We start from the raw sequence: 10799 nt of genomic DNA, 5'->3' as shown, positions 1-10799 counted from the left end.
GAGACGCTAGAGGCCGTGACGCTAGAGGCCCAGGCGCTAGAGGCCGAGACGCTAGAGGCCCAGTCGCTAGAGGCCGAGGCGCTAGAGGCCTAGATGCTAGAGGCCGAGGCGCTAGAGGCCGAGGTGCTAGAGGCCGAGGTGCTAGAGGCCGAGGCGCTAGAGGCCGAGACGCTAGAGACCGAGACGCTAGAGGCCCAGGCGCAAGAGACCAAGACGCTAGAGGCCGAGACGTGAGAGGCCGAGGCGATAGAGGCCGAGGCTCTAGAGGCCGAGACGCTAGAGGCCGAGGCGCTAGAGGCCGAGGCGCTAGAGGCCGAGGCGCTAGAGGCCCAGGCGCAAGAGACCGAGACGCTAGAGGCCGAGGCGCTAGAGGCCGAGGCTCTAGAGACCGAGACGCGAGAGGCCGAGGCTCTAGAGACCGAGACGCTAGAGGCCGAGACGTTAGAGGCCGAGACGCTAGAGGCCAAGATGCTAGAGGCCCAGGCGTTAGAGGCCGAGGCGCTAGAGGCCGAGACGCTAGAGGCCGAGATGCTAGAGGCCCAGGCGTTAGAGGCCGAGGCACTAGAGGCCCAGGCGCTAGAGGCCGAGGCGCTAGAGGCCGAGGTGCTGGAGACCGAGATGCTAGAGGCCGACGTGCTGGAGACCGAGACGCTAGAGGCCGAGACGCTGGAGGCCGAGGCGCTAGAGGCCGAGACGCTAGAGGCCGAGACGCTAGAGGCCCAGGCACGAGAGACCTAGGCGCTAGAGGCCGAGGCGCTAGAGGCCGAGGCGCTAGAGACCGAGACGCTAGAGGCACAGGCGCTAGAGGCCCAGGCGCTAGAGGCCGAGACGCTAGAGACCGAGGCGCTAGAGGCCCAGGCGCTAGAGGCCCAGGCGCTAGAGGCCCAGGTGCTAGAGGCCGACACGCTAGAGGCCCACGCACAAGAGACCGAGGCGCCAGAGGCCCAGGCGCCAGAGGCCCAGGCGCTAGAGGCCGATACGCTAGAGGCCCAGGCACAAGAGACCGAGGCGCTAGAGACCAAGGCGCTGGAGGCCCAGGCGCTAGAGGCCGAGGCGCTAGAGGCCAAGACGCTAGAGGCCCAGGCGCTAGAGGCCGAGACGCTAGAGGCCCAGGCGCAAGAGACCGAGGCGCTACAGACCGAGGCGCTAGAGGCCCAGGCGCTAGAGGCCGAGGCGCTAGAGGCCGAGACGCGAGAGGCCCAGGCACGAGAGACCGAGGCACTAGAGGCCCAGGCGCGAGAGGCTGAGGCGCTAGAGGCCCAGGCGCTAGAGGCCGAGACGCTAGAGGCCCAGGCGCAAGAAGCCGAGACACTAGAGGCCCAGGCTCTAGAGACCGAGGCGCTAGAGGCCGAGACGCTAGAGGCCCAGGCGCTAGAGGCCGAGGCGCTAGAGGCTGAGACGCTAGAGGCCCAGGCTCTAGAGACCGAGGCGCTAGAGGCCGAGACGCTAGAGGCCCAGGCGCTAGAGACCGAGATGCTAGAGACCCAGGCGCAAGAGACCGAGACGCGAGAGGCCGAGGCGCTAGAGACCGAGGCTCTAGAGACCAAGACGCTAAAGGCCGAGGTGCTAGAGGCCGAGGCTCTAGAGACCGAGACGCTATAGGCCGAGACGCTAGAGGCCGAGGCGCAAGAGGCCGAGGCGCTAGAGGCCGAGGCGCTAGAGGCCCAGGCGCTAGAGGCCGAGACGCTAGAGGCCCAGGCGCTAGAGGCCCAGGCGCTAGAGGCCCAGGCAAGAGAGACCGAGGCGCTTGAGGCCCAGGCGCGAGAGGCCGAGGTGCAAGAGGCCCAGGCGCTAGAGGCCGAGACGCTAGAGGCCGAGACGCTAGAGGCCGTGGCGCTAGAGGCCCAGGTGCTAGAGGCCGAGGCGCTAGAGGCCGAGATGCTAGAGGCCCTGGCGCTAGAGGTCCAGGCGCTAGAGACCGAGACGCTAGAGGCCGAGATGCTAGAGGCCGAGTCGCTAGAGGCCCAGGCGGTAGAGGCCCAGGAGCTAGAGGCCCAGGCGCTAGAGGCCGAGACGCGAGAGGCCGAGGCGCGAGAGGCTGAGCCGCTAGAGGCCGAGACGCTAGAGGCCGAGACGCTAGAGGCCGAGATGCTAGAGGCCCAGGCACTAGAGGCCCAGGCGCTAGAGACTGAGATGCTAGAGGCCGAGACGCTAGAGGCCGAGACGCTAGAGGCCGAGGCGCTAGAGGCCCAGGTGCTAGAGGCTGAGGCGCTAGAGACCGAGACGCTAGAGGCCGAGACGCTAGAGGCCGAGGCGGTAGAGGCCCAGGCGCTAGAGGCCCAGGCGCTAGAGGCCGAGACGCTAGAGACCGAGACGCTAGAGGCCGTGACGCTAGAGGCCCAGGCGCTAGAGGCCGAGACGCTAGCGGCCGAGACGCTAGAGGCCCAGGCGCTAGAGGCCGAGGCGCTAGAGGCCTAGATGCTAGAGGCCGAGGCGCTAGAGACTGAGGCGCTAGAGGCCGAGACGCTAGAGGCCCAGGCGCTAGAGGCCGAGACGCTAGAGGCCCAGGCGCAAGAGACCGAGACGCTAGAGGCCGAGGCGCTAGAGACCGAGACGCGAGAGGCCCAGGCGCTAGAGGCCGAGACGCTAGAGGCCGAGGCGATAGAGGCTGAGGCTCTAGAGACCGAGACGCTAGAGGCCGAGACGCTAGAGGCCGAGGCGCTAGAGGCCGAGGCGCTAGAGGCCGAGTCGCTAGAGGCCCAGGCGCAAGAGACCGAGACGCTAGAGGCCGAGGCGCTAGAGACCGAGGCGCAAGAGGCCGCGGCGCTAGAGGCCCAGGCGCTAGAGGATCAGGCGCTAGAGGCCCAGGCGCTAGAGGCCCAGGCACGTGAGACCGAGGCGCTAGAGGCCCAGGCGCGAGAGGCCGAGGCGCAAGAGGCCCAGGCGCTAGAGGCCGAGACGCTAGAGGCCGAGACGCTAGAGGCCGTGGCGCTAGAGGCCCAGGTGCTAGAGGCCGAGGCGCTAGAGACCGAGACGCTAGCGGCCGAGACGCTAGAGGCCCTGGCGCTAGAGGTCCAGGCGCTAGAGACCGAGACGCAAGAGGCCGAGATGCTAGAGGCCGAGTCGCTAGAGGCCCAGGCGCCAGAGGCCCAGGCGGTAGAGGCCCAGGCGCTAGAGGCCGAGACGCGAGAGGCCGAGGCGCGAGAGGCTGAGCAGCTAGAGGCCGAGACGCTAGAGGCCGAGACGGTAGAGGCCGAGATGCTAGAGGCCCAGGCACTAGAGGCCCAAGCGCTAGAGACTGAGATGCTAGAGGCCGAGACGCTAGAGGCCGAGACGCTAGAGGCCGAGGCGCTAGAGGCCCAGGTGCTAGAGGCTGAGGCGCTAGAGACCGAGACACTAGAGGCCCTGGCGCTAGAGGCCCAGGCGCTAGAGACCGAGACGCTAGAGGCCGAGATGCTAGAGGCCGAGGCGGTAGAGGCCCAGGCGCAAGAGACCGAGACGCTAGAGGCCGAGGCGCTAGAGACCGAGGCGCAAGAGGCCGAGGCGCTAGAGGCCCAGGCGCTAGAGGATCAGGCGCTAGAGGCCCAGGCGCTAGAGGCCCAGGCACGTGAGACCGAGGCGCTAGAGGCCCAGGCGCGAGAGGCCGAGGCGCAAGAGGCCCAGGCGCTAGAGGCCGAGACGCTAGAGGCCGAGACGCTAGAGGCCGTGGCGCTAGAGGCCCAGGTGCTAGAGGCCGAGGCGCTAGAGACCGAGACGCTAGCGGCCGAGACGCTAGAGGCCCTGGCGCTAGAGGTCCAGGCGCTAGAGACCGAGACGCAAGAGGCCGAGACGCGAGAGGCCGAGGCGCGAGAGGCTGAGCAGCTAGAGGCCGAGACGCTAGAGGCCGAGACGGTAGAGGCCGAGATGCTAGAGGCCCAGGCACTAGAGGCCCAAGCGCTAGAGACTGAGATGCTAGAGGCCGAGACGCTAGAGGCCGAGACGCTAGAGGCCGAGGCGCTAGAGGCCCAGGTGCTAGAGGCTGAGGCGCTAGAGACCGAGACACTAGAGGCCCTGGCGCGAGAGGCCCAGGCGCGAGAGACCAAGACGCTAGAGGCCGAGATGCTAGAGGCCGAGGCGGTAGAGGCCCAGGCGCTAGAGGCCCAGGCGCTAGAGGCTGAGAAGCTAGAGACCGAGACGCTAGAGGCCGTGACGCTAGAGGCCCAGGCGCTAGAGGCCGAGACGCAAGAGGCCCAGTCGCTAGAGGCCCAGGCGCTAGAGGCTGAGACGCTAGAGACCGAGACGCTAGAGGCCGTGACGCTAGAGGCCCAGGCGCTAGAGGCCGAGACGCAAGAGGCCCAGTCGCTAGAGGCCGAGGCGCTAGAGGCCTAGATGCTAGAGGCCGAGGCGCTAGAGGCCGAGGTGCTAGAGGCCAAGGTGCTAGAGGCCGAGGCGCTAGAGGCCGAGACGCTAGAGGCCCAGGCGTTAGAGGCCGAGACGCTAGAGGCCAAGATGCTAGAGGCCCAGGCGTTAGAGGCCGAGGCGCTAGAGGCCGAGACGCTAGAGGCCGAGATGCTAGAGGCCCAGGCGCTAGAGGCCGAGGCGCTAGAGGCCCAGGCGCTAGAGGCCGAGGCGCTAGAGGCCGAGGTGCTGGAGACCGAGATGCTAGAGGCCGAGGTGCTGGAGACCGAGACGCTAGAGGCCGAGACGCTGGAGGCCGAGGCGCTAGAGGCCGAGACGCTAGAGGCCGAGACGCTAGAGGCCCAGGCACGAGAGACCTAGGCGCTAGAGGCCGAGGCGCTAGTGGCCGAGGCGCTAGAGACCGAGACGCTAGAGGCACAGGCGCTAGAGGCCCAGGCGCTAGAGGCCGAGACGCTAGAGACCGAGGCGCTAGAGGCCCAGGCGCTAGAGGCCCAGGCGCTAGAGGCCCAGGTGCTAGAGGCCGAGACGCTAGAGGCCCACGCACAAGAGACCGAGGCGCCCGAGGCCCAGGCGCCAGAGGCCCAGGCGCTAGAGGCCGATACGCTAGAGGCCCAGGCACAAGAGACCGAGGCGCTAGAGACCAAGGCGCTGGAGGCCCAGGCGCTAGAGGCCGAGGCGCTAGAGGCCAAGACGCTAGAGGCCCAGGCGCTAGAGGCCGAGACGCTAGAGGCCCAGGCGCAAGAGACCGAGGCGCTAGAGACCGAGACGCTAGAGGCCCAGGCGCTAGAGGCCCAGGCGCTAGAGGCCGAGACGCGAGAGGCCCAGGCACGAGAGACCGAGGCACCAGAGGCCCAGGCGCTAGAGGCCGAGACGCTAGAGGCCCAGGCGCAAGAAGCCGAGATACTAGAGGCCCAGGCTCTAGAGACCGAGGCGCTAGAGGCCGAGACGCTAGAGGCCGAGGCGCTAGAGGCCGAGGCGCTAGAGGCCGAGGCGCTAGAGGCCCAGGCGCAAGAGACCGAGACGCTAGAGGCCGAGGCGCTAGAGGCCGAGGCTCTAGAGACCGAGACGCGAGAGGCCGAGGCGCTAGAGGCCGAGGCTCTAGAGACCGAGACGCTAGAGGCCGAGACGTTAGAGGCCGAGACGCTAGAGGCCAAGATGCGAGAGGCCCAGGCGTTAGAGGCCGAGGCACTATAGGCCGAGACGCTAGAGGCCGAGATGCTAGAGGCCCAGGCGCTAGAGGCCGAGGCGCTAGAGGCCCAGGCGCTAGAGGCCGAGGCGCTAGAGGCCGAGGTGCTGGAGACCGAGATGCTAGAGGCCGAGGTGCTGGAGACCGAGACGCTAGAGGCCGAGACGCTGGAGGCCGAGGCGCTAGAGGCCGAGACGCTAGAGGCCGAGACGCTAGAGGCCCAGGCACGAGAGACCTAGGCGCTAGAGGCCGAGGCGCTAGAGGCCGCGGCGCTAGAGACCGAGACGCTGGAGGCCGAGGCGCTAGAGGCCGAGACGCTAGAGGCCGAGACGCTAGAGGCCCAGGCACGAGAGACCTAGGCGCTAGAGGCCGAGGCGCTAGAGGCCGAGACGCTAGAGGCACAGGCGCTAGAGGCCCAGGCGCTAGAGGCCGAGACGCTAGAGACCGAGGCGCTAGAGGCCCAGGCGCTAGAGGCCCAGGCGCTAGAGGCCCAGGTGCTAGAGGCCGAGACGCTAGAGGCCCAGGCACAAGAGACCGAGGCGCCAGAGGCCCAGGCGCCAGAGGCCCAGGCGCTAGAGGCCGATACGCTAGAGGCCCAGGCACAAGAGACCGAGGCGCTAGAGACCAAGGCGCTGGAGGCCCAGGCGCTAGAGGCCGAGGCGCTAGAGGCCAAGACGCTAGAGGCCCAGGCGCAAGAGACCGAGGCGCTAGAGACCGAGGCGCTAGAGGCCCAGGCGCTAGAGGCCGAGGCGCTAGAGGCCGAGACGCGAGAGGCCCAGGCACGAGAGACCGAGGCACTAGAGGCCCAGGCGCGAGAGGCTGAGGCGCTAGAGGCCCAGGCGCTAGAGGCCGAGACGCTAGAGGCCCAGGCGCAAGAAGCCGAGACACTAGAGGCCCAGGCTCTAGAGACCGAGGCGCTAGAGGCCGAGACGCTAGAGGCCCAGGCGCTAGAGGCCGAGGCGCTAGAGGCTGAGACGCTAGAGGCCCAGGCTCTAGAGACCGAGGCGCTAGAGGCCGAGACGCTAGAGGCCCAGGCGCTAGAGACCGAGATGCTAGAGACCCAGGCGCAAGAGACCGAGACGCGAGAGGCCGAGGCGCTAGAGACCGAGGCTCTAGAGACCGAGACGCTAAAGGCCGAGGTGCTAGAGACCGAGACGCTATAGGCCGAGACGCTAGAGGCCGAGGCGCAAGAGGCCGAGGCGCTAGAGGCCGAGGCGCTAGAGGCCCAGGCGCTAGAGGCCGAGACACTAGAGGCCCAGGTGCTAGAGGCCCAGGCGCTAGAGGCCCAGGCAAGAGAGACCGAGGCGCTAGAGGCCCAAGCGCGAGAGGCCGAGGTACAAGAGGCCCAGGCGCTAGAGGCCGAGACGCTAGAGGCCGAGACGCTAGAGGCCGAGTCGCTAGAGGCCCAGGCGCTAGAGGCCCAGGCGCTAGAGACCGAGACGCTAGCGGCCGAGACGCTAGAGGCCCTGGCGCTAGAGGTCCAGGCGCTAGAGACCGAGACGCTAGAGGCCGAGATGCTAGAGGCCGAGTCGCTAGAGGCCCAGGCGCTAGAGGCCCAGGCGGTAGAGGCCCAGGCGCTAGAGGCCCAGGCGCTAGAGGCCGAGACGCGAGAGGCCGAGGCGCGAGAGGCTGAGCCGCTAGAGGCCGAGACGCTAGAGGCCGAGACGCTAGAGGCCGAGATGCCAGAGGCCCAGGCACTAGAGGCCCAGGCGCTAGAGACTGAGATGCTAGAGGCCGAGACGCTAGAGGCCGAGACGCTAGAGGCCGAGGCGCTAGAGGCCCAGGTGCTAGAGGCTGAGGCGCTAGAGACCGAGACGCTAGAGGCCCTGGCGCTAGAGGCCCAGGCGCTAGAGACCGAGACGCTAGAGGCCGAGACGCTAGAGGCCGAGGCGGTAGAGGCCCAGGTGCTAGAGGCCGAGACCCTAGAGGCCGAGGCGCTAGAGACCGAGACGCTAGAGGCCGAGGCGCTAGAGGCCCAGGTGCTAGAGGCCGAGACCCTAGAGGCCCAGGCGCTAAAGGCCCCGGTGCTAGAGGCCGAGGCACTAGAAGCCCAGATGCTAGAGGCCGAGGCACTAGAGGCCCAGGCGCGAGAGGCCGAGGCGCCAGAGGCCGAGACGCTAGACGCCGAGACCCTAGAGGACGAGACCCTAGAGGCCGAGACCCTAGAGGCCGAGGCGCTAGAGTCCCAGGCGCTAGAGGCCGAGACCCTAGAGGCCGAGACCCTAGAGGCCGAGGCGCTAGAGGCCGAGACGCTAGAGTCCCAGGCGCTAGAGGCCGAGACCCTAGAGGCCGAGACCCTAGAGGCCGAGGCGCGAGAGGCCGAGGCGCCAGAGGCCGAGACCCTAGAGGACGAGAGCCTAGAGGCCGAGGCGCTAGAGGCCGAGAACCTGGAGGCCTAGACGCTAGAGGCCGAGGCGATAGAGGCCGAGATGCTAGAGGCCCAGGCGCTAGAGGCCGAGACGCTAGAGGCCGAGACGCTAGAGGCCCAGGCGCTAGAGGCCGAGACGCCAGAGGCCGAGACCCTAGAGGCCGGGACCCTAGAGGCCGGGACGCTAGAGGCCGGGACGCTAGAGGCCGAGACCCTAGAGGCCGAGACCCTAGAGGCCGAGGCGCTAGAGGACGAGACGCTAGAGGCCCAGGCGCTAGAGGCCGAGACGCCAGAGGCCGAGACCCTAGAGGCCAAGGCGCCAGAGGCCGAGACGCTAGAGGCCAAGGCGCTAGAGGCCCAGGCACTAGAGACGGAGACGCTAGAGGCCCAGGCACTAGAGGCCAAGGTGCTAGAGGCCGAGACCCTAGAGGCCGAGGCGCTAGAGGCCGAGGCGCTAGAGGCCGAGGCGTTAGAGACCGAGGCGCTAGAGACCGAGGCGCTAGAGGCCCAGGTGCTAGCGGCCGAGACCCTAGAGGCCGAGACCCTAGAGGACGAGACCCTAGAGGCCGAGACCCTAGAGGCCGAGACCCTAGAGGCCGGGATGCTAGAGGCCGAGACCCTAGAGGCAGAGACCCTAGAGGCCGGGACGCTAGAGGCCGGGACGCTAGAGGCCGGGACGCTAGAGGCCGAGACCCTAGAGGCCGAGACCCGAGAGGCCGAGGCGCTAGAGGACGAGACGCTAGAGGCCCAGGCGCTAGAGGCCGAGACGCCAGAGGCCGAGACCCTGGAGGCCAAGGCGCCAGAGGCCGAGACGCTAGAGGCCGAGGCGCTAGAGGCCCAGGCGCTAGAGACCGAGACGCTAGAGGCCCAGGCGCTAGAGGCCGAGGTGCTAGAGGCCGAGACCCTAGAGGCCGAGGCGCTAGAGGCCGAGGCGCTAGAGACCGAGGCGCTAGAGACCGAGGCGCTAGAGGCCCAGGTGCTAGAGGCCGAGACCCTAGAGGCCGAGACCCTAGAGGCCGGGATGCTAGAGGCCGGGACGCTAGAGGCCGAGACCCTAGAGGCCAAGACCCTAGAGGCCCAGGCGCTAGAGGCCGAGACCCTAGAGGCCCAGGCGCTAAAGGCCCCGGCGCTAGAGGCCGAGGCACTAGAGGCCCAGACGCTAGAGGCCGAGGCGCGAGAGGCCAAGACGCTAGATGCAGAGGCACTAGAGGCCGAGACGCTAGAGGCCGAGACCCGAGAGGCCAAGACCCTAGAGGCCCAGGCACTAGAGGCCGAGACCCTAGAGGCCGAGGCACTAGAAGCCCAGATGCTAGAGGCCGAGGCACTAGAGGCCCAGGCGCGAGAGGCCGAGGCGCGAGAGGCCAAGACGCTAGATGGCGAGGCGCCAGAGGCCGAGACGCTAGACGCCGAGACCCTAGAGGACGAGACCCTAGAGGCCGAGACCGTAGAGGCCGAGGCGCTAGAGTCCCAGGCGCTAGAGGCCGAGACCCTAGAGGCCGAGGTGCTAGAGGCCGAGACGCTAGAGTCCCAGGCGCTAGAGGCCGAGACCCTAGAGGCCGAGACCCTAGAGGCCGAGGCGCTAGAGGCCGAGGCGCCAGAGGCCGAGACCCTAGAGGCCGAGGCGCTAGAGGCCGAGACCCTAGAGGCCGAGACCCTAGAGGACGAGAGCCTAGAGGCCGAGGCGCTAGAGGCCGAGAACCTGGAGGCCTAGACGCTAGAGGCCGAGGCGATAGAGGCCGAGATGCTAGAGGCCCAGGCGCTAGAGGCCGAGACGCTAGAGGCCGAGACGCTAGAGGCCCAGGCGCTAGAGGCCCAGGCGCGAGAGGCCGAGGCGCGAGAGGCCAAGACGCTAGATGCAGAGGCACTAGAGGCCGAGACGCTAGAGGCCGAGACCCGAGAGGCCGAGACCCTAGAGGCCGAGACCCGAGAGGCCGAGACCCTAGAGGCCGAGGCGCGAGAGGCCGAGACGCTAGAGGCCCAGGCGCTAGAGGCCGAGGCGCCAGATGCCGAGACCCTAGAGGCCGAGGCGCTAGAGGCCGAGACCCTAGAGGCCGACACACTAGAGGACGAGGCGCTAGAGGCCGAGACGCTAGAGGCCGAGACCCGAGAGGCCAAGACGCCAGAGGCCGAGGCAATAGAGGCCGAGATGCTAGAGGCACAGGCGCTAGAGGCCGAGACGCTAGAGGCCTCTCGCTAGAGGCCCAGGCGCTAGAGGCCCAGGCGCTAGAGGCCCAGGCGCTAGAGGCCGAGACGCTAGAGGCCGAGGCGCTAGAGGCCGAGGCGCTAGAGGCCGAGGCGCGAGAGGCCGAGACGCTAGAGGCCGAGGCGCTAGAGACCCAGGCGCTAGAGGCCCAGGCGCTAGAGGCCCAGGCGCTAGAGGCCGAGACACTAGAGGCCGAGGCGCTAGATGCCGAGACGCTCGAGGCCGAGATTCTAGAGGCCGAGGCGCTAGAGGCCGAGTCCCGAGAGGCCGAGGCGCTAGAGGCCGAGACGCTAGAGGGCGAGGCGCTAGAGGCAGTGACGCTAGAGGCCGAGACACTAGAGGCCGAGACCCTAGAGGCCGAGACGCTAGAGGCCGAGGCGCTAGAGGCCGAGGCGCTCGAGGCCGAGGCGCTAGAGGCCGAGACCCGAGAGGCCGAGACCCGAGAGGCCAAGGCGCTAGAGGCCGAGACGCTAGAGGCCCAAGAGCTAGAGGCCGAGACGCCAGAGGCCGAGACCCTAGAGGCCGAGACCCTAGAGGCCGGGACGCTAGAGGCCGGGACGCTAGAGGCCGAGACCCTAGAGGCCGAGGCGCTAGAGGACGAGACGCTAGAGGCCCAGGCGCTAGAGGCCGAGACGCCAGAGGCCGAGACCCTAGAGGCCAAGGCGCCAGAGGCCGAGACGCTAGAGGCCGAGGCGCTAGAGGCC

General features: G+C 68.2%; 1 protein-coding gene across 1 annotated transcript; it reads left to right on the top strand.

Moving 5' to 3' along the window:
- The first annotated feature begins 1473 nt into the window (after positions 1 to 1473).
- LOC139278211 (uncharacterized abhydrolase domain-containing protein DDB_G0269086-like) lies at positions 1474 to 6687 on the top strand. The gene is made up of 8 exons (XM_070896858.1): positions 1474 to 1563; positions 1669 to 2052; positions 2533 to 2827; positions 2936 to 3492; positions 3664 to 4056; positions 5083 to 5523; positions 5989 to 6387; positions 6514 to 6687. Exons 1-8 carry the CDS (start codon positions 1474 to 1476, stop codon positions 6685 to 6687), a joined length of 2733 nt encoding a protein of 910 aa, XP_070752959.1.
- Positions 6688 to 10799: the final 4112 nt, after the last annotated feature.

The sequence above is a fragment of the Pristiophorus japonicus genome, chromosome 13 (genome assembly GCF_044704955.1).
Source record: "Pristiophorus japonicus isolate sPriJap1 chromosome 13, sPriJap1.hap1, whole genome shotgun sequence".
Lineage (NCBI taxonomy): Eukaryota > Metazoa > Chordata > Chondrichthyes > Pristiophoridae > Pristiophorus > Pristiophorus japonicus.
This window is presented reverse-complemented; position numbering and strand designations above follow the sequence as displayed.

Bases quoted from the DNA above. Each gene is read 5' to 3' on its own strand.
- LOC139278211 (XM_070896858.1), top strand. From the start codon at position 1,474: ATGCTAGAGACCCAGGCGCAAGAGACCGAGACGCGAGAGGCCGAGGCG. The intron at 1,564-1,668 runs GTGCTAGAGGCC...CTAGAGGCCCAG, and splicing joins CCAAGACGCTAAAGGCCGAG to GCGCTAGAGGCCGAGACGCT. The intron at 2,828-2,935 runs GTGAGACCGAGG...CCGTGGCGCTAG, and splicing joins GGCGCTAGAGGCCCAGGCAC to AGGCCCAGGTGCTAGAGGCC.